The following is a 23058-nucleotide window of genomic DNA, read 5'->3' on the forward strand; positions in this document are numbered from 1 at the left end:
GCTGTCAGTCCGTTTCATTCCTCTGGGTCGTATCACTTCCATTGGCCAGCAGCCAGCCTACCCTCCCTCTGATGGCCTATCAGTATCTGCACACCACCGTTCAGGCAGCCAATCAAAGGTTGGCGAGTCCAAAGGGGCCACCTATCATGGTGTTATCAGGAGGTGTTATTATGGCTCATTAGATTGGAGTGTGCTCATAATGAGGACGATTAACGAGGGTGGGCACACTTTGACAGAAGCTCTGGATTGTATTCGTAGGTTTTCCTTTTCCAATCGGATCAGAAGCCCTACAAAGAGTACACACACACATACAGTGTCTGGAAAAATTATTCACACTCGTTGGTTTTTATTTTTTCAGTTTTCTCACAATGCATCCAGTAATTTCAATATATTTAATTGGGATTTAATGTGACAGACTAGTGTGTGACTGTGAAGTGATGATTCGAAAGATTTTTCAAGCTGTGTAAAAATTATAGTGTTTTGTTGGCTTTGGCGAGTATGCTATGTTCGGTACTAGACCATCNGCCCCACAGTTTGGGAACCTATGCTTTATGACATCATCGATAACATGATGATGTCAAAAAACCATGTGTCAGGTTTTTGTTTGTTTTAGTTGCTATGGAAACACAAGGAGTTATGTATGAGGTATGATTACTGTCAATTAAAAGTGCATTCGTAGACATCTAAATTCATTAATGTAAGTCAATAAATGTGCATAAATTTAAGTTTTGTATTTGTCCTGTTGTCAAAATCTGAAATTTTACTTATGAGAATACTTGTAAACAAATAAATAAATAAAATTATTTTTAATAGGTTATATAGAGAGAGTAAGTATTTTTCCAGAAGTTAGACACACATCAGTCACATTTAGAAACTGGCTTGATCTGTTTTGAACTGTGAAATTTGAGCAGGATCCTCTTAAACATAACATCATGTCTTGCCTTAATTGCTTGCTCTGTTCACAAGGGAAACATTTAACTACATCTAATAGTTACATTATTTAGTTTTTTTTTTTTACATTTGAACTCAGTGACAATAATGATGCACTAAGCAGATCATCAGCCAAAGAGTTTTATGTCTAATCTCACCTTATTTATTTATTAGTTTTTCTCATTCTCACACCCCCATCTCAGCCTCTTTACTGTGTCTTTATGAATCACCCCTTTGTGAGATATTCTGTTTACTTTTACCACTGCAGCATAAAGCGACACCCTGCCCAAAACATTTGCAATGGAGGTTTTGTTCTTTAGTTTGTTTCTTTGATTGCATTGAAAAACAAGTTAATGTTCTTCTTCCAGTTCAGTTACGTTTTGTCGCCCTCTTCTGGACATTTTTGAGTAAATGAGATTTTTTTCCCACTATTGCGTTTTTAAGCATATTGCGATAACAATAATAACAAAAACATAATAAAAGTAGCAGCATATGATAACTGAACTGTTTGCCAGTAATTTGTGGCACTTGAGTTAAAGTTAGATTTAAATTAAGACCAGATCAGGTTTTAGTCTCTTGAACAGAAAAATGTTTTCACTCTCTTGCCGTAAAACTAGGATTTGATTTCCTTTCACACCTGGACTCAATGAAAGAATGTCATATCAATTTCATTTAAACATTTAAAATTAGATTATTGCCTGAGACCAATGAAAATGTACTTTTAAAAGACATAAATGTATGGCTATAAAAGGTTATTATTTTCAAAAGGTACTTTTAATCTGATAAGACTCTTGAAGACATTTTTAATTATTGAGTATGACTGTTGTATCTGTGCTTTGAAAATGGCTGAACAGAACGACTAAGACTGGGTGAGTTTAAGAAAATATATTTTCAGGAAAATAAAGGAAACGCTGAACATAAACAATGATCAGTCACAATGCTTTTATGAAATGCTGGTTGGAATGATTCTGTTTAACGATAGGCTGTTATAACCAAATGTTGTGTTTTCACATGAGAAAATGTCAACCATTCATTAATGCATTAGTGTGGATTATCAGTCATCAGGACAAAACCATCCTAATGCTGGTGTTGGTCGTGTCTTTAGCTGGACTGATGTTATTACTCCTGTGCTGTAGTTGTTACCACATCTTCTTGTTTTCACATTTGGATTTCTTTCTGAGGTTGGCAAGTAGGACAGGGTTTATGCAGATCCACATGTGGTTAGAGCTCAATAATCATTTATTTAACTGATTTTATCTATTTCAAAGAGTCCAAACTCAAAGAAACAAATTTAATTCACTGTTTATCCCAGTTTGTAAACAAGGACAAAGTTTAGTTTCAGGACAAAAAAAGTTAAGCATCAGTTATTTCCTCAGGAAATTCAACGCTATTGCTTCAAAAGACCAACATGAGCTCAGTGTGTTTGGAAGGAGGATTTTAAGTGTTTGTAGTTTATATAAAATTAAGTCTACATCCAAACCACCTTTGGTGCTACAATCCAACTATGTACATCATATATATATGCTGCAACATTTTGCTAATAGTAGAAATGATTACTTACATTTGTTTCTGATCAGCACATTGAGCCACGCACTGCCTTGCAGAACCCTTTGAATGTTTTCCACATATTCTCAAGTTATACCCGGAAACTTCAGTATATTTATTTTAAAGGACACTCTGACATAAAGCTGTGCACAAATGTGAAAATGAATGAAAACTAACTCAGGGTTTGTAAACATTTTACAGATAAAAATCTAAAAAGTATTCAGTCCCCCTGAGACGATGCTTGAGCTGGTTCTTGCTGCGATCACAGCTGCAGGTTATGTCTGCCTTGCTCACCTGAGTCTGACTAACTTTTCCTGGCCAGCAGAATAAAAATTATCTCCACATCATCATGCTGCCACTGCCATGTTTTACTCAACACATTTTGTTTGTAGGGATAAAATACTGATTTAAAAAATGAAAGAAGGAAAACATTTTATTCACTTCTATTGTTTGAATAAACATGCAGAAAACATTCATATGATGAGCCAAAAAGACATCAAGCTGTTTATGAAACACAAAAAAATGTATACACAATGTACAGTGGTAAAAAAATAAAAACACTGTTAGAATAATTAATAAGAAAAGAAGCTAAACACTTTTCTGTTGATTTACTGATCTATTGTTGGTAATATTGTAGCACTGATAGAAAACATACATTTTTGTAAGTGGCAAATTAAAACTTTTGAAGTTCCTTTTAACTAAAAGTGTCACTTTCTGCCTTTCCAAGACTTTTTTTTATAGAAAAGTGCTCAATAGCACATCGAGGCAAGGAAGTTAAAGATGGTGTTGGACGTATCTAAACCCAAATAAAACAAATAACTTTTATAAATGTAACCTTAGAAAATAATAAATATTATCAGGATTTTATTTACATTCAATTTAAGTAGCATACAGTTAAATAATGTGGTATTTAATCCTTTGTGTTGACTCCTGCCGGACTCACCGACACAATATTAGCAATAAAGAAATTATCAACAACAAAACGATAATTCTGTCTGTGAAACTAATGAACATTTGTTGTGCCAAGTAAATGTTACTCTTTTTCTTTCACAAAAGCAGTTACAGCGATTGCACAGTAACAAAACTATTACCCTGTAAAACACAGACATCATTATTACCCTGTTAAAGTACAAACAAGTGTAAAAACTGAGGCTAGCGCCCATGCTAACCTCCACGCTAACAGCACATAGTGCAGGATGAGCTCAGTTTTATCACCATCAGTCCAAATCAGTCCATTTCCTACTGCGTGCTTGACTTCTCCCACAGCAGCTGGGATCCACTGACCTCTTCTCTGGATCTCTGTACAACGTGTAGTCTTTAGTTTTTCTCTTCTTTAGTTTAGAAAACCTCACAGATTAGCTGTGGGGTGTAATTTCCTGTGGATAGAAAAATAACAATAGTGTGTTAAGATAAAAGCAAAACAATTTGAAACTGCAAAATGATGCTGATTTTTTTCTGCTCTGTAGCCTACAGTGCCTGCCAAGGTATTTGTTACTTTAACTTTTTCACATTTAAGCACGTTACAATCACAAACTTCTAAGTATTTTGTTGGAAGTCACTGTGATAGATTGAAAATGATTCGTTGTCAAGTAGAGAAAGAAAAAGTATTTTTAAAATTCATTGCAGCTAATTTAGTTTGGAATCACTTTCCTTTGTAATGGAATCACACTAAATTGCAAAATTTAAAAATATCAAAAAGTTAAAAGACTATTTGCAATGTATTGTATTTATGCAACTTCTTGGCGTTTGGGAGAACAAACGTACTCATTTTTGGTGAGTGGAGCTTTGTCGCAGGTGACCTCTGAGAGTTGACCGTCTTTGCTGACCGTCTGAACCCCTGACTGCTGAATACTACCTCTGGGTTTGGAGAGACCCTTCAGTGTTACGTCTCTGCAGGCAGAACATGCAGGAATATTTAGAATAAGGTGCTCAGCAAAAGAGAATCCGTGAGATGGTTGCCGTCCAGACAGCCGCTCACCCGTTAGTCGTCCCATCTCCTTCCTCGATCTTTTTGAGGCTCGGGTCTTTCCACCTGGACAGTTTCCCTGCGACGGCCATAAGCAGACCACAGCGGTTTCTGTAGCAGCAGGTGGCATCCACTGCCAGGAACACCAGCAGGAAAATCAATATCACGATGCCAACCACGGTGCCTTTGGTCATCCTGCTGCTCACTGCGGGGACAAAGGAAAAACATTACGACGATAAATGTAATCATTATCTTTCACTTAAAATGTGTGTCATCTAACGTAGAACGAGAGAGGCAACACACCGGGCTGTTCTGCAATTGTGAAGTTGAACATTGCGGGGATGGAGGAGCCATTAGCGTTGACGGCTCTGACTTCCAGGTGATAGTCTGAGCCGAAGCTGAGGTCTTTCAGGCTGACAATGTTAGCATCAGAGGGAAGCCGCAGTGTTTTCCTCTCACTCTCTTCTGTGTCCTGGATAAAAAGGAGCACAAAAAGCGAATTAATGACAAGGAAGAAATGAAATAACACAGGTAGACTTGGGCTCACATGGTCTCTCACCTGTTCGTATTGGACGTCAAAGTACAGCAGAGGGGAGCCGCCGTTTTCGATTTGTTGAAGAGGAACAGAGAAGGAGTTGCCCTCCACTACTGCCTGACTTGTGGTTAAAGCTGGACTGTCTGGTTCACCTAAAATCAGAAGGGGAAACCATTTAGCGGTAGGCTATAATAATTAACTCATAACTTTGGGATGCATATGACTCAAATATATTTCATTTGCAGGTTTTTATTTTTGTTACAGAGTGTGGGAACTTTACCTTCTGCAAAGGGAGGACAGCAGATTAGGAGATGATGTGAGTGGAATCAGCAGGTGAATGACGATATGAAGATGTTAGGATGATGATTCCAATGAAAGATGGACATGAAGAACCAGGGATGACAGATGAAAATGAAGATGAAACATTACTGTTAAGCAACATCGTTTTTTCTAATGTACAAATACTTTACAAGCAAGCTACCAGCTTTTTAACATGTTTTTTCTTTTTTTCTACATTTACTAATTAGGCGATTTCCGATAACGACTTGCATTCAGGGTGATCAAGAGTCAAGAGGACTTCTGGTGACAATCTCATAAAATCCAATGAAAGTACATTGAAGTTGATGGCTGGTTGCAGTAGATCAAACTTACGTTTTCCCTCAGTGCGAACTGTGTTTTCCATTGAGAACTGCCCCTGTCCCACATCATTCATGGCCGCCATACGAACTGTATACTTGGTGTATGGCTTGAGGTTGGTGATAGCCAAAATATCTACAAAAAACACAAAGAAGGTTCAGGATTAGCTAGACAGCTAGATCACTACCAGGTGAAACGTGAATTACAACCACAAAACCTTAATGAAAGTATAAATTCTCACTTGAAGCTGCAACAACGGTCTCCTCCCACTTATCCGTTGCACTTTTCCTCCACTGCAGAACAAAGCTTTTGATCGGTGCTCCTCCGTTGATGGGGAAGGTTTTCAGTGTGAAGAGCACAGAGGTTGGACCCGGGGTGACCGTCAGGTAATGTGGCGGCCCGGGTTGGGCTGGAGGGCGAGCAGGAGGACAGGAAAACACAGAAATAATGTCAACTAGAGACACGTTGATCACCGAGAGGGAAACGTTTCCGACTGAAGTGGAAACCTTACTCTGAATTACGACATCTCTCGATGCATTTCCAGAAATACCGACAGCCATGCAGGAGTAGCGTCCGCCGTCAGAGGGCATCACTTCCTCAATCTCCAGCACGCCGTCCACCGCCTTGATACGACTGGTCGAATCCTGGCAGAGAGGGTTCAAACATTAAAAATACAGGACTTCCAGGTGATGAATTACAATAAAAGGCAAAAATGTTTTTCAGCTTTTGCATGATGGTTAAATTGCAAAGTAACAAAGAACAAAGGTTTCTGAAATGTAAACTAATGAGGCCATGGCAAATGCTCTAACAGCCTGTTTCTTAAAGGATTATTGGACAGGACAATTATCCTGTACATTTTTAATGAGAAACAAACACATCTGTATGAAGGGGGGAAAAAAAGTTAAACGTGGAATAATTTGGCAGTGGTACAAATGGACATAACCGTAAACTAAAACTTTGCTACAGCAATTTAGATTCAGTTTTTATTCTTTGGAACCTCTTTTCAAGTGAGCAAATATCTGAAAAATGGACACCTGAATTTTCACTCAGATTAATTTGATTAGCTGTAATGATGGTTGATATGAGCTGAAGAAGACTGAAATTAAACTTAATAAGAGTTTCAACGAAATATTAGCTTAAGTTTGTGCATCAAGGGTTTTAAGGACTTTTTCTTTCCTGCTTGTTTCTGCATAAACACTGTTTATGCAGAAAAGAAAATCAAAAATTATTTCTACATGCCTCACATTGTATCTTATTGTGTACACATTTAAGAGCCACCTCATGTGCGATTAGTAAGAGTTTGAGCAGCCTTACCAGCTCTTCTCCGTTTTGCTTGTTGATCCAGTGCAGCTCAGGCTGCGGGTGACCAGTCACGTTGCAGGACACAGAGACGCGTTCGCCCACATTCACACTGTGCTGATCTTCTGAGATAAACACCTCTGGAGGCTCTATACGTAAAACAAGCATCATCATCATCTTGCTTTAGTGCACTCTATTAGAATGAAAGAAACTAATTGATGGAATGTGAAAACCAACCAAAAACATGCAGCATGAACGTAGCGCTGTTCTCAGCGATCTTGTTTTTGGCCGTGCAGACGTACTCCCCGAAGTCGTCCCTGACAACGGACTGGATGGTGAGCTGGCTGTGGTCGGAGTTGAAGACGTGGCGGGACGGATCAGCCTCGATAGGCCTTAGGATGAAAAATTAAAAAAATAGTTGCATGTCCTGTTTGTGTGGAGTCAGTATTTGGAGACGTGATTGTAGGCAACAAGAAAGCCAGCAGAGGGAGGCAGAAAATTTTAGAAGAAAGTAAATAATGACGCACAATGTTAACAGAAAAACTGCCATCTTTACTAGGCCCATCTTAACTTATGTTTTTGTACCTTGTAAAATGGAAGTTTGTTACATTGACCTGCCTTTAGTATGTTTTTAAGGCAAATGTTGATTTCAGTGCAACTGATAGTTTGCAGTGGTTGAGGAAAAATGTCTTTTCCAAAAATATCTTGTGAGCAGAAATCAGTGCGATGTTTGACAAAATGCATTTTCAGATATTTTGTTCATACAAATTGAGTCAAGAATTTAAATTCTTCTAGCTTAAAATAAGTAATTAATCCTAACTTGTTAATGTGAATGAGACTAACACAGAAATCTGTATGCAAACCGTCAAACAGTTTATATTGCAATCATTAAGTTGTATGTACAGGGCGGCCATATTGGTTTATGATGTCAGTGTTGCAACCTCTACATGGCCTTTCTCACAAATACATTTGTAAATTAATAAAAAGAAAATACAGAAATGTTCAGTATTCCTTGATTGACAATAGAGTGCCAAAGATTTTTTTTCTCTTTTTTTTGAAGTTATAATGAAATGTCAGTAAATGTTCAAGGCTTCTAGTATTGTAGATTTAAGATGTTGATTTTTGAAAAAAGAAAAAAAAAAAAAAAACGAGGTTTCATTTTATGAATAAAAGCAAATTGTTAGTGGAAATATACTAACTAGACATTTAAAAATCCAATCCTGTAATCAAAGGCTTAGGCTTTTAAAGAATTAATGTGAATTTCAAGTATTCAGAGTAATTTTTTTTATAATAATAAAGTAAGAAAATGGTGGCTTACAGAGTCCATGTGATGTTGGGTTTTGGCAGACCATCAACCAAACACAGTAATGACACATTGGTTTCAGGCCCAGCAATCACTTTTTTCACTTCTTCTCTGATGTGCACAGTGGGAGGAGCTGCAGTGTGAGACATATTGTTAAAAGAAGTTACAAAAATTATAAGAAAAATAAAATAGGACTTAGTTACTTGTAATCGTCCTTTATGCCTCTGGATACCATAAAGAAGTGACTAACCGTTGGCGACGACAGAAACAGGAAGCTGCTTGTAGATTGCTCTCCCTCTGATCTGGGCCTGACAGATGTACGTCCCGGCATCACTCCTCTTCACTTTCTCAATATGAAGCGTGTTGTCGGACATCTTACGAACACGAACTCCAGCTGAAGAAAAGGAGCCAAACAAAGTCACATTAACAGCTTATCAACATTTTAATCACGTTACTGCAGCTGGCCAAAGTTGATCAGACTCTTCCTCTTGTAAGCAAAACAGAACTTCATGCTGCAGTATGAAGTATGAGTCTTAATGTAGCACACGTTGTTTTTAAGACAATATAAGCTTTTTAGACACATGGCGTTGTAAATGCAGAAACATTCAATGATGACTGATGCAAATGAAAAGGAAGTACTAAACAATGGCAGTGAGTTTTACTTTACTTCAGGATGCCAGTTGAGCTTGTTCTTGTTTTTAACAGCCTCCAGTGCTAAACATACCATACCAACTTTATTTATAAAGCACTTTAAAACAACCACAGCTGATACAAAGTGCAGTACATCAAAACACAACATAACAATAAAAAAAAAAAAACATAAAATAAAAACTTACAGTTTAAAAACAAAAACATACAATTTAAAACTAGATCCCTCTAGAGGTGAAAGCCAAGTAAAATAGATGGGTTTTAAGACGAGCTTTAAAACCTGCAACTGTAATGTAAACAGTTTCAAACTAATTGCACTCTCCACTGATAACGATACCCACAAAAATCTATTACTTTTATAATTTGATCATAATAACATTTTCCAGTATTCTCTAAAACAAAAACAAAAAAACATAAAGTCTTTTTAAATATTCTCAGATGACCCGGTCTGTGTTTGATTGAAACTCAAGTTTTTATGCTAGGTGTCGTTAGCACCTTGCATTATCGTTATTAATATTGTATGCAAATTGAAGCACAAATTCAAATACTTCGTAAAAGTTTTCATAGGCAAATTTTGATGGCAAACTGCACAATTCAACTGGATTAGTCCAACAAAATTCTGAGACTCAATAGTGAGATTATGCTGCAAACTTCTGAAAAAGCAGAGAGGTCGTCTTCATTTAAGAGCACAAGTTGCAGAATCTAAAATGTTTAGGTTAATTCAAGAATAATATCCGAAAAATCTGTCTAAACCTGTGACTTTTAATGATTTTCTTAAAATTTGAAACTAAATTGGAAAAATGTTCACATTTTTCATAAGATCAAAAATTATTTGTTCTTCAACTCTTCAACTGCATCTCGAAATAAAATGTGCAAATATTCTAGACCATGGGTGCTTCATTTAAAGGTTTCTGCTGTACTGTGATGCAGCAATAAATAAAAACACAACAACCTCCAAACCTTCAGGCATAAATGGGCCGAGAGCTTGATTTATTGTTCAGAAGTTAGAAACGTCTGTCATAGCGTCCCCTGCTGGTGAGTCGCACTAACTTTATTTTATTTTTCTACCGAACAGTGGTACATATGTAATGCTTAAGTTATGAGGAAAGTTTCATTTTCATTTTTTAATGATTTTTAAGAAGAGAAATGAGTTTCGTCACAGAACAATAAGCTGAAACTCATCTCCCTCCGTGGGTTGGAGCCCCTGTTTAACAAACATGCTTGATGCTCTAGATTACTTGACTGAAGAGATTTTCAGGTCATGTTGCAAAAACAGCAGCATGACAGCCTCTGATTAAATAAATACAACAATAAGAGGATATTTTGGATTCTAAGTTAGTTGGAAATTGCTAACCACAAAGCATATTTTTGGGGTGTAAAACATTTCCTAGGTGCTGCTCCAAGATCTTACGTGTAGAAGGGATCAGTTCTCCGTCTTTAAGCCACGTAATGTCCACCGCTGGCCGCCCGGTCACCAGACACGGCACCATTCCGTCTGCTCCCTCCAGAAACTCATGGTAGGTGGTGGTGCCATGGAACGACGGACCCTCTGAGAAAACACGACAAAGGTAAAATGCTCGATCTGAATGAAGTTAAAGGACGAAAATGTCACAACGTCAACAACGACAAGCTTGTCGTGCGTGTGCAGTGACTTACCGTAGACATAGATAACCGACTGAGCATCCGCCTTGTGTCCATCATCGGACTCAAACTTGCAGGTGTACGTGCCCCCGTCAGACAGGCTGGCTTTCTTGATGAGCAGCTTGGAGGTGGTGTAGTCCAGCTTTGAGACGATGTCTTCATCATCAATCTCCTCTCCTCCCTTATGCCATGTCATTTCTCCTTCTTTTGTGGCTGCAGGAGACAGGATGGGACAGAAAAGAGAGAGTGAAAACCTACTTTAAAAATGGATTGTGAGCTTTACGAATGGACAGAGGGTTGGAAGTCAAATAAAGTTTTGCTTACCTTTACATACCAGCAACATCTCTTCTCCTACCTGGAAGTCTTGCTTACTTAAAATGATTTCCAGCTTTATAGTTTGACCTGGACAAAAGAAAAGCTTTGTTTTGTCGATTGGATGTAAAATTTGTTCTATTTAAATAATCTGAACTAAATACATCTTTTTTAATGACACAAATTCACTCAAAACGAGTAAGATCCTGACTTAATGAGTGAGGCCGTTTAGCTTGTCAATAATAGTATCCGTCTGGTGCGTTTAGCAGTCTTATCATTGACCACTGGATGTTTCCTGAATAATTTCCTGCTAACATGTATGACCCCCTCATCCACCTAAACAATCAGTGGTACTAAAGTCACAGTCAGTGATGCGTATGGTTCTTACCTGCGCTGTGCACCAGCGGCAGGAGCAGCGAGATGATGGCTAATTGGTTGAGCATCCTCTCCTGGTGGAAACTCATCAGTCCAGAACTCCAGCTGGATATAAAAACTAACTGCGGTGTGTTCCTCAAACAAGTGAAGTTCAAATATTGGTATCACAAAGGCAGAGAGATGGCTGCAGTTTCCTGTGCTGTTGACACAACTTTGACTGAGGCATGGTCTGTGTCAGAGGTTATATAGAGGCAGTGGGGCAGATGAAAAGGGAGGAAATGGGAAGGGGAGGGGCCAAGTAGAAAGCATGTTCTTGTCTCTCATCCTATCTTACAACCCAAATTTCTGATGCTCATTCATGAAGCACGGCACTCGTTCCATTCCTACATCTCGTCTTTTATTTCTTCCTGTTCACTCTATGCTTCCAAATCCGTTTTCTCCACTTTCACCTTGTTTGGCATCATCTTCTTCCCTTCCTTTCTTCCACTTTGTTCCTTCCTGAGTTTCTTACCCCCAGGCTTCCGGATGAAAGCCAGGGCCAGGCAGCCCTCAAGGGAAAGGAGAGATGACGAAAGATGTTTTTTTTTTTCCTTTTTAATCTTTTCCTGTTTCATTTAAAACGTAGAAAATCCGCTTGAGCACGTGTAGCCGAGTGCAAAGAGAGTATGGAAAAACTGCCACGGCTCCCAAATGTTGGCAATCTGCTGGGAAACTTCAATGATTCCTGCATTTCCCTAAGAAATACAGGAGACAATTTCAAACAGTTGTAACCGTGAAACTGAAATCAAAGCATCAGTCAGAATTGAGATCGCCTTTTAGTTGAAGTTTTAAATTTAGGAAAACAAAATCTGAGTATTGCACTTTTTTCTGGTTTAAAAATCACATTGTACAGAAAAACTGTTTTATACTTCATGCTGAACAAAATCGGCAGCAGAACTTTCTTCAGCAAATGCATTTTTCTCATCCCAATGGTGATGCAATGTAACCTCTCCAAACAAAGGTTACTGTTCTGTGACTTTCTTAGAGGTTGTTCCCCTTTTATCAGTGCTAAAGAAGATTTTCTCTGTTTTTTGTTTTTTTGTCTTTTATTCTTATGGTACAAAATCTTTTAAAAGTGCATAACCTGATTTACTTAACTATGACCTCTGACCTATCTGTAATATATGGCGCCATTATGGGATGTGTCTCAGCGCCACTGCTGTACAAACATAAAGAGCTTCTTTCATGTTGCAGCCTCTGAAAAAAATGTACATGCATCTAACAAACGGTGCAGAACCTTGCAGATGTATTCAATCCACTAAATAAATACTTATCTAAACAGTTTGATGTTTCTTCTGACTGGAGTGTATTTTATGTGACAGACCAAGACAAAGTCCCCACTGAGTCAGCTGCCAGTCTTTTGGGGTTTATCAGCTAGCTTTATACATCTAGAAAATGTTTTTTCCCCCATTTTTCCTTTCAAAATAGGTCAATAAAGAGCATCTGTAAACATATCATGCTCAGATGGATTTTTGTCTAAGTCTTGCGTTGGATGGAGAATCGGGAACTTTAAGCCTCCGTGCTTTGATAGCTGTGGATTAATTTAGAAAGGGGATCTCTGAGCAGTCTGAATTTTGGTAGCGGACAAGACATTCTGCATTCTCTGTGCAATGCTGATGAGAAAGTACAACTTCGCCTTTTGTTGGAAGATATAAATAGTCTGTTTTCACTGCGGAAGGTCACTCTCAGTCCCTCAGAGTCTTCAAAACAATGTCTTGGCCTTTTGGATAAAATAATGACACAATGCATTTTGTTGTTCGTAATTGTTTCAGCTGTCTCATCTTAAGTAGGATTATTTATTTCCATATCAACCTTGACTGGTCCATGCGAACACATAAAGATGTTTTGGTCTAAACCACTCCATCACAGCTCTTGCTGTTTTTGTTCAGGTTTGTTGTTTGTTTCTAAGACAAATCTCCACCTGTTCTCAGTTTTTATTGGACACTTTCACCAGTTTTCCATTGGCTAGAATGGCTCCTTCCTTTCTAGCCAAAAAAAAACCCAACTATCTCCACCACCTCGTGGTCCCATCACCATGCTCCACAGAGGTCCAGTGTTAAGGTTGCTGACACATAGAGTTATGTTGACCTTTAATATTAAAGACATACTTCTTTTAAAAAGATCAATCAGTCGGTCTGGCAATGTTTATACACCCGAACACACCCTTATTCACACAATGTACGTCATTAGTCTTTCATCTCTGTGGCAGAAAAATGCCCGCTGTCAGTCCGTTTCATTCCTCTGAGTCGTATCACTTCCATTGGCCAGCAGCCAGCCTACCCTCCCTCTGATGGCCTATCAGTATCTGCACACCACCGTTCAGGCAGCCAATCAAAGGTTGGCGAGTCCAAAGGGGCCACCTATCATGGTGTTATCAGGAGGTGTTATTATGGCTCATTAGATTGGAGTGTGTTCATAATGAGGACGATTAACGAGGGTGGGCACACTTTGACAGAAGCTCTGGATTGTATTCGTAGGTTTTCCTTTTCCAATCGGATCAGAAGCCCTACAAAGAGTACACACACACATACAGTGTCTGGAAAAATTATTCACACTCGTTGGTTTTTATTTTTTCAGTTTTCTCACAATGCATCCAGTAATTTCAATGTATTTAATTGGGATTTAATGTGACAGACTAGTGTGTGACTGTGAAGTGATGATTCGAAAGATTTTTCAAGCTGTGTAAAAATTATAGTGTTTTGTTGGCTTTGGCGAGTATGCTATGTTCGGTACTAGACCATCTAAGCATGCTCAAAAACTTAACATTTTGATAACTTTTAATCCCTCGACCCTGACCTGCATGCTGACCGAAGATGAAGCCGATGGCTCAAAATCCCTAGAAGGAGTTTGTTAAGGTTCAAGGTGAGTAAACAGCAAAAATGGTCAAAATTTGCCCTTTGACCCAAAACTGCAGCATCCCTGTACATTTTAGGACATACCTCTTGGTTTGGGGAGGGGCATGTATCTACATAGCAAGTTTCAAATCTCTACAATGTGCAGTTTGGCCCCGCCCATTTTTGATTCCATGTTTAACTTCACACAGAGGATCATTCACCCAAGCTTGGGTGAAGTTTGGTCAGTTTTTGAATATGTTTAGGCCCCCAAATATGTGTTTTAAGGCAGAAAAGAGTAACAAGAAATCCTATAGATACCACTGGCCTTTGCAGCGCTTTTGCTCTTCGTGCCTAAATATGCAGCGCTTCAAGAAAAGAATAGTCAGTGTTTAGAGGTCCCAAGTTCTGTTGTTAAAAAAGGCACTTATCTGAACATCTTTGGTTCAACGCATCTTCTCACATTGATTTTATCTATCTAAACTGATTTAAATATTACATAACTCATAAAATGAATTATACATTCCCTTCCTGAGAGGAAGCACAGTTTAGAAGACTTGCTGCTATTTAGGGGCATACAGATAAAATGAACAGAAACATTTGTTTAAGCAACAATAACAGGCAGGGAGAGTATAGAATATAAGCACATAATACACATTCTTCATATACTTTGTGTATGAGAACATTCTATACACAGAGACTGACAGAAACAATGATGTGTCAGCTGAAGACATGAGGACGAGACAGGCAGGAAGGAGTGAGAGACAGAGAGACTCTGGTGACTGGATAAGACACACCCTCAATCTCTATACAGTGACCAAAACAGTCCTGTGTGTGTGTGTGTGTGTGTGTGTGTGTGTTTCCACAAGTGTCTTACTACACTGATAAGTGCAGTTTGAGGTTCATTCAGCTGAATCAAATCTGAAGTTATTGAACAACATTTTTGTGAGGTGTGTTAAAACGGAAAAGCAAAATATAAAATGTCTGTATTGTTTTTTCTCCTGTTTTAAGTTCAGAGCGATTTACACTGGGTTCCTCAGAGTCAGGGGGAAAAGGTCAAGGGTTATCTTGACTGTATAAGTGAAAATATTGTAAATTATGTAGATCCTCCGACTGCAGGAACTGTGAGATGTTTTGTCACTGAATCAGTAATAGATACTTTTTTTCAAGATTCAATGCATCTTTTGGAACTAATAAAGTTTGTATTTGGAGGTTCCACAGTATTAAAAGAAAAAAATCATACATTTCATCCTAAATGTTGTATTAATTGCTTAGCATTCCAGGTTATGTTAGATTATTGGCCCATTTTTACCAATTCTTAGTAACATTCTTGTTACATCTGTGCGTTGTGAGGCAGCTCACCTACTTAAAGGAGGCGTGGCAATTTTTCTACTCAATTCTATCAGGTAATATATAACATATTTCCCACCACACACACTGAAGTTGCTTTATTCTACGTGGAATATCCAGCATTACTGCTTATTGAGGATCATATCTATTTGAATGCCCCAGCAACACAGCAGCAATCTGTACTCATAAGGTACGATTTTCCGTTTGTCACAAGTAGTCGTGTGTTTTGAGCCGTCAGCCTGTATAATCCCTGTTACAAAAATAACAACTGTCCAGCTCTCAACAAAAGGGACACTTCCTGTCGCGTCCGTTCTGTAAATGTGATAGTGTATGGCTTGCGCTAAATTTAACCTGCCGATATTTACTCACAGACAAGACGGTGTAAGAGAGATGGCCCAAGGTCGTCGAGACCTGTTTACGCCAACCATTGTTGTCACATAAATAACCAATAAACAGACTCTGCAGATTGTTCGCCCTCTGCGCGTCACGTCACGGTTGTTGCGTGTGGCCACTGAGGTCAGCATTTTGCCTGACCCCTCGAGCTCAACATATCTTCAGTAAATATCACCTGGGGGAGTTTCCTGCCTGCTGCTCCTCTCTTTTGTGTGTGAAAGGACACACTCTGCTTTCCAATGGCGTTTCAGATTTTAGTAGTTGAATCTGAATTCATGAAGACAGATTTAATTCATTTTTGATATAGTTGACTCAAAATATGCAGAATAAAGAAAACAGCATGTAGATCAGATTAAAACACACCTTATGAGTAGTGTCAAAGCATACATATAAAACAAAACATATATAATCAAATTCAAGTAATTGTTCACAATAGAAATGTGGCAAAGTTAAATATGCCAAAAAATGCCTTGTTTGGTGCTGTATGTGTGGAACAAAGTGCAGATCCGAGTCTGGAAGGTGAAATAACAAGTCCAAAAAACTCTGCAGAAGACACAAAAAGATAATTTCAGAAACCAGAATAACAAACAGAAGAGCAGATGAAGGAAACTAGCTGGCTTATAATGGCTAGAGAGGTGATTAGTGACGTACGAACCAGGTGAGTTAATCAACAGGATGCAGTGCAGCCGAGTGTGAACGTGAAGGAAAGACAGTAATGAATACAATAAAACACAGAGATCTACACAAGGCATAAAACAATTTAACACTTAGAAAATAATTTAAACACACATACCGTTAAATGAATAAATATTTGCACAACAAGAAATAACTAGAAAATCATGAATGTAACATGACAGATGAAGAAATAAGAAATGAAAGGGGTTAGAAAATGACTTTTCTTTCTGGGACCCATTTCACAACAGTATAATCAGAAAAGCATTGTTATTCATAAACTCCTTGTGGTTATAATATTTTACTCGGGGAAAATGTGCTCTTAGTGTTTCTAAAACCCACAGACACTTTTCAAGCTCATTTACTCTTATATTTATACACCAACATCATTTTTTTCCTTCATTTTACTTACGACTACAGCAGGTGGAAATGCTCCGTTAAAAAACTGGGGACGTGTAAACAAAGTGCAGTGTGATGATGAGAGTGGGTTTCAGAGCCACGTCCCTCTTCAAACAGCTGCACAGTCTAAACAATCCTGATGTCGCCACAGAGTCTCTCACCAGATCTTTCATCTGAGAATCCAAACCCAATCTGGAAGATTCAGCTGCCGATGGGAACAAAGGACAGCAGAACATTCTGAAAGAATGACATAATTTGACAGCAATGTGGGAACAAGCTGGCCCTGCTCATGACAACGAATCTTGGTGATTTGTGAAAATATGAACAGTTTGTAAAAAGAGCTATTTTGTAACCGAATGTCATGTACAGAGTCTGAAAATATAATCCATTTAATATGCTGCTCAGACAATCTCAAAATTCAAATAGAAAATAGAACAATACAAATGACAGAGACTAAATGCTCAGAGTGCAGCACCTTCTACCTGTACTTAGTACTTCTCAGGGTTAAATAGACAACCAACAAACAAACAACAATGTTCTCGTGTGGTTTGTGGTGACAAGTTTTCTTTTTGACTTTCAATTTTCTCCGCAAAAAAAAAGCTACAAGTTCAAAAACTCAACAGCAAATATAGGTATAAAATAAGCCCTTAGATAAACAAGTGTTTTCTTCTTTGATTCCAACTACTTTGCAGTTCGCTCCTCACCAAACAAATCAGACTTTCCCAGCAAGCTAGCATTCGATGTAACTGGACTGGCATAACTGGACCCTAAATGTCTAATAAGATGTTTGACAGCCAATTGTATTACACAGTGTGTAAAATATTATCTATTTTATATGTTTTAGACTTTATGACTAATTCTTTGGTCAAAGTGTGAAACAGCTAACACTAGCTTGCGCTAACTACTTAGAAAGTGAAAGGTCAACGTTTAGTAACCAAACACATTTTATATGTTGAAGTGTTAACGTAGATTAAAACTTAAATCATTTTACAATATTAAGAATTGTTATTTTATCCTGTGGAAGAGGTTCTGTGAAATCTGGTCAGGTTGTTTATTAGTTCAAAATGGCCTCTGTAGTTAGCATAGAGTATGCTAGCAACATACTAGTTAGGGACTACAAGTTTTGTTAACCTACAAACCACGTCTACATTTTTGACCAAATGTTTCGCAAAAACTGCTCAACCTCTGTCCCAACTATAAGCCAAATATTTGGGTTAGAAAATTATCCCAGACATCTTTGTGCAACCCACAAATATATCTTTTTCAGCAGATCTGGTTTATTTTACATTCATACCTAGCCTAATGGTGATGTTCCTTTTTAGTTTTCTTTTAGTTTTTTTTTGTTTTTTTTATCAGTCTGGCATCGGGAGCCACACTGTGTAATTTTGTCAGACTATGGCTGGAACTGTCCCCGTTACTGTACGACACTGAAATTCAAAATACAATCAGCAGCAACAATTGGAGGAAGACAGATGGTGGGCTGCGCTGCAGTCAGCGCATCTAAATTTAAATATCTCTCAATAAAGTACGTCTGTAGACTAAGCAAAAAATGTTTGCAGACAAGCACGGCAACATACTGAAAGAGCTTCTCTTCCCTGAAACCTAGACCATCTTACATTCAGTGGATCTGCAAAACTAACAGATGTTTATCACAATTAAGAAGTGATTATCATAAATCATTTAATTATTTTCCTCTTTAAAAGTGGCATTCTGTGTATTTTGTACAATTTAACTGAAATAAAAAAAACATGTTAGAAAAATAAAGCATTTACAGGTGGCATGGCAAAAGTGTGACCAAATTAATACTTTGCTGAAATACCTTCTGAGTTAATTTAGTCTTCTTTGTTAAAATTTTTCAGGATCTTGACATGGGATAAAATGCAGTCCAGTCCCATTCAGAGGACGTGAAATAATCTCCCCCACTGCCAGCAGCATAATGCATGCCAACTCCTCACTAATTGCAAAAAAAGCTGAAGAAAATTTGTACACATTAATGAATAAGTGATATTATCAGTGACGTTATAAACCATTCTCTTTCTAATGTCGCCCAGGGCAACTGCACACACGTCCTGCACCAGAAGCCGCCTCTGGGTTTAGCTAAATGATTCAAATGAGCAAATGTCAGACAAACACTAGACTTGCTGGGGAGTTTAAATCCAAAACGGCTGAGAGCTGAAACTAAATCAAGAGTGTTAGACTACAGGTGTACATACTTATGTAACTGGGTTGTAAACTTGCATTTTTGTCTTAAAGTTTCATGCCACAAAAGTCTGTCCTTATGCACCGGGGTTGTCTATACTTCTGGGATCAACCGTAGTATTTGATATCTGAGAAACCTCCTTTCCTTTGCATGTGGCTGAATTTTGATTGCAGCCTTCACCGGACAACATGGGAGGTTGTTGACCCCAACCCAGTCCTTCTAATAACTTACCAGAATGGAGCTTTGTTTATTTATCCTGTAGTTTATTTTGCATGCCATCACATGAGTGAATGAAAGTCCAAACACGGCAATGGGCTGCGAGCTCTTTGGCAGAAGTTTATATTTTTACTCAAATTTCCGCAGAGGATGTTGTCCTCCAAGCACTTCCACCAACCTCTCAGTGATCTCTGACACAAAAAAAGAGTCGAGGATTACAATGATTCGTTTAAACGTCTGACATTTAGCCCGAGGAAGCAACAGTGAGCGACAATGTGGGAGCTTCGCGAAGGTCAACTCAGATACCTCAGAGCTTCTCGTGGGAAAATACAGAACTTGTCTTGCTGAAAAAGCAAAATGCTATTTTCCATGGAACTGTTTGGTACCGTTGGAAAAAGTGTTTAGAGTCGAGCCGTATTGAAACGATGGGAAGCTGGCACGTATCCATGCGGTTTTACCGTAAGCTGTTAGTGGGGCTTATCTCAGCCTCCTTTGTAGACTGATGCTGCTGTTGATGGGGGGGGGATTTAATACATAAACACATACGGTAACTCATCTACTTTATCAAACGCACACACACAGAGACACACACACACACACACACACACACACTAAACTTATCAGCTCAGTCCAGATAGTAGTCATAGTCCATTTCACACATCAGTTTTCCTGCCTCAACAGATCAGTGCAGCAGCTTCTCTCGCTGTGTGACACAGATCTTTACACACAAAAATTGACTTCAACTAGTTTTGTTTATTTTTTAATAATGAGGCTCATGAACTATTTATTATATGTCCTTTTGACCTCAAGGTGTTAAAAAAGGTGCTTAAAGTGCATTAGTTGTATCTGGCACTGTAAGAAAATAATCAAGCGGTTTCCCAAAGCCACCATTGTCGATGGTCTATATTTATGTTGTGGGTTTACATGCCTGACTGACTCACAGCTAACCAACAGTGGCCAGTTTGAAACCAGCTAACTATATTTGAACAACAGGGTGGAAGTCAGTCAATCTGTCTCTGAGTGAACTGTTATGTGACCGAATGCAGGTTTCTTGTCAAAAGCATCCCTGGAACGCAAATTTAAAAAAGCGAATTAAGAGGATATTATAAAGAAGTTCATGGTAAACAGATTTATTTTTAATATTTAATTAGAAGCTGCTCACCAACTGTGAGACACTTGCACAACAGCTTCACCAGTTACTTTACCTTTTGTCTTCAGTCATTCGACTTTTCTGCTGTGATCAGGATAAAGAAGAAAAAGCTTCTAATGGACACAATGCAGTCGAGGACAAAACCGTAAACCCTTCCTGCGATGGGAACGACGCAAAGGAAGAAATGCATCAGGAGTGAATTGCCTGTTTCCAAACAATGTTAGCTGATCATTGTACAGTGAGGAAGACTATTCACGAGTAAAACATTCATGGGACAATTCCCGTTGACCCAAATGTCCGTGTTTTTCTCCCCAAGGTCAGAATGTCCAATGAGTAAAGAAACAAAAGATCCATCACAGATTCTGCAGACATCAGTTGGCATGGAAACGAAATGAAAAGCAAGCCAAGAGATGAAAGGTAACTCTGAAGGAGCTTCAGAGGTCCACTGCTCAGGTGGGACAATCTGTCAACGGGACGACCAGCGTGTTTCACCGTGGTAACAGTGTCGTCACGGAGATGTGCTGTGTACGTTGTCAGACATGCCTAGCATGTTGCATGTAGCTAAGTAGTAAAGCCCTCATCAGACCATAGAGCAGCTTTTCCCACATGTTTTCTGTGTTCTCAACATATTGCGGCAAACTGCAAACAGAACTTCTTATGAAAGTTTTTCAATTATGAGTATTTATACTGTGATTGAATTATGCACAGGTGAACTTTTTTTTACTAATGAGATTACGTTTAATAGCAACTGGTTGTATTTTGTGGTATCAGACAAACAGGGCTGAGTAAGCCATCCAGCTCATAATCTGAAACACTTGTTAGGTATGTGCACAGGCGCTAAGAGGGCAGAGCGTTTTACTCGATTAGTTTGTTCCAGGATGATTGTGAAGGACAGATTACTGGATTTTGGTGTCTGACTCATTTTCAGCTCTGGATTTTTAGAGCAACAAACCAGCTGATCCATCAGGTTACGATGTATTCAGAAATGCTGTGTTATGCAAACATTAACCATTTGATTTTACCTAATCCAAATCAGTTAATTGTTTAAAATAAATCAAATGCGCGCACTTTATAAATATTAAATACATTGATTAAAAAGCATTCAGAGATCCTGTGCATTTTTTTTTACATTTTTGTTTAATTATTATTGTGCCTTTGATCTTAGGCTTACAAACGGTACAAAAACAGGCACCGTGCCGGACATACACAGTGCAGAAATACAATCTCCCTGAATCCTGCCCGCTCTGAGCGCCCGTCAGTCTGCTGATGTGACCTGGAGCTGGTGAAACCTACGTGACTGCTGTTGTGTCTGAGAGGCATCCAGGGATTTCTGTTGTTTATTGTGTTTTGTCTTTTTCTTTTGGGCTTCCCTGTCCACATCCTCTTACACTTTTCAGCACTATTCCTGCCGTCACTCCTGTGCTCTCTAACACACACCCAGCTTACTCCCGAGGATGTGCTCGATTGCCGTGCGCACAGGAAGAGAAACGTGCTGCAGGAACAATGAGCAGCCAGAGGGGGAGGCGGCTGTCCGGCTGTCTGTCACACAAGACACCAACAGGAGACTCAGACGAGACGTCAGCTCAGTTTCAGGCCTGTTTAGCTTGGATTTAAAGGCAAACTCTACACTCTTTTGTTTCCTGAGATCTGATTTGTAAATGTGACATGAACACGGCCAGACGTGCATCGCAGATGTCCTCTCGGGCCATTTGCCCGCGGGCGTCAGGACTGGTCTGCCTCCTCCTCTTCCTCCCCGTCCAGGCTCCCTGTCTGAGCCTCTACGTGACCGGTGCAGGGTCTGGCAGTGCCAGTGGAGGCCGCCACGGCAGCAGATAACGCTAACTAGCTTCCTGCTATTACAGCTAATTGTCCCACGGCCCGGAACTGTGCAGACACCCTGGGTGGGGCGTGACTGAGTGGTATGAGCCTCCGTGTGCCTCGGAGAAATTCAAATAATTAGGGAAAAGCTAATCCTACCTATAAGGTTTGAATGATGAATGAACAAGGAATGAAAGGTGTGGAAGGGAGCACAATGGCAGCAGATTGGTTCTGAAAGATTGTGCATCTTGGCTCTGTCAAAACACGTGGAAAAGTCGGGAAGTTCAGTATTTCAAGGTAAAAGTTATGAAAACTGCCTTATTGGAAGTGCATGTATAAGTCTTTAAAAACACATATCATGTAGCTAATTGGTGAAATCAGTAAATAACTAATAATATCCAGAAGTATTATTGCTTTAGCATTTAAAAAACACAGGCAAGCTGAAAATATTTAACAAGTACAACAATGCAACAATGTTTACACAATTTAGATAGGTAGAGTGAAAACAACTCTGTTGTCAATTTTTTTCCAGTGTCCATAATAAGTGTATAAAAATGGATACAAAATAATTTATGAGATTAGACTAAAGATAGCATTAAATAATTACATTCTGTTTTGCAAAATCTGCATAAAAATCACACTAACATTATTCATGAAATACATTAGCATCACAGCTAGAGGTGTAACTCGTTCCAGGTAGGATTTTCAGAAACATTTCTTGTAAATTACTAATTTATACAGAACAGCAAAAACTAGAACACATTTTTTGTTCAATTAGAACTGCTTTTCATAATACAAAT

General features: G+C 38.7%; 1 protein-coding gene across 2 annotated transcripts; it reads right to left on the reverse strand.

The window, feature by feature from the left end:
- Positions 1–2890: 2890 nt before the first annotated feature.
- On the reverse strand, positions 2891–11753 carry ncam3 (neural cell adhesion molecule 3). 2 transcript variants are annotated; one of them, XM_016673318.1, is made up of 18 exons: positions 11204–11753; positions 10828–10905; positions 10519–10716; positions 10274–10411; positions 8465–8608; positions 8230–8347; positions 7149–7303; positions 6927–7060; positions 6124–6256; positions 5854–6021; positions 5628–5747; positions 5257–5259; positions 5001–5128; positions 4745–4913; positions 4454–4646; positions 4240–4365; positions 3818–3851; positions 2891–3787 (listed from the first exon to the last, which is right to left on the reverse strand). In XM_016673318.1, exons 1-17 carry the CDS (start codon positions 11277–11279, stop codon positions 3824–3826), a joined length of 2109 nt encoding a protein of 702 aa, XP_016528804.1. In that variant the 5' UTR covers positions 11280–11753; the 3' UTR covers positions 2891–3787; positions 3818–3823. The 2 variants fall into 2 exon arrangements, with proteins under 2 accessions (XP_016528804.1, XP_016528837.1); XM_016673351.1 differs by lacking the exon at positions 5257–5259 and having other exon boundaries at positions 2891–3851; positions 11204–11751.
- Between the last annotated feature and the right edge of the window lie 11305 nt (positions 11754–23058).

The sequence above is a fragment of the Poecilia formosa genome, unplaced genomic scaffold (assembly GCF_000485575.1).
Source record: "Poecilia formosa unplaced genomic scaffold, Poecilia_formosa-5.1.2 Scaffold0, whole genome shotgun sequence".
Classification (NCBI taxonomy): Eukaryota; Metazoa; Chordata; class Actinopteri; order Cyprinodontiformes; family Poeciliidae; genus Poecilia; species Poecilia formosa.

What these genes read in the sequence shown, in the direction of transcription:
- ncam3 (XM_016673318.1), bottom strand. Translation starts at nt 11,279, where the DNA reads ATGAGTTTCCACCAGGAGAGGATGCTCAACCAATTAGCCATCATCTCG. An exon ending in GTCGGTTATCTATGTCTACG is followed by an intron (nt 10,412 to 10,518) that starts GTAAGTCACTGC and finishes GTGTTTTCTCAG; the next exon opens with AGGGTCCGTCGTTCCATGGC. An exon ending in GGAGATGGGACGACTAACGG is followed by an intron (nt 4,366 to 4,453) that starts GTGAGCGGCTGT and finishes TTCTGCCTGCAG; the next exon opens with AGACGTAACACTGAAGGGTC.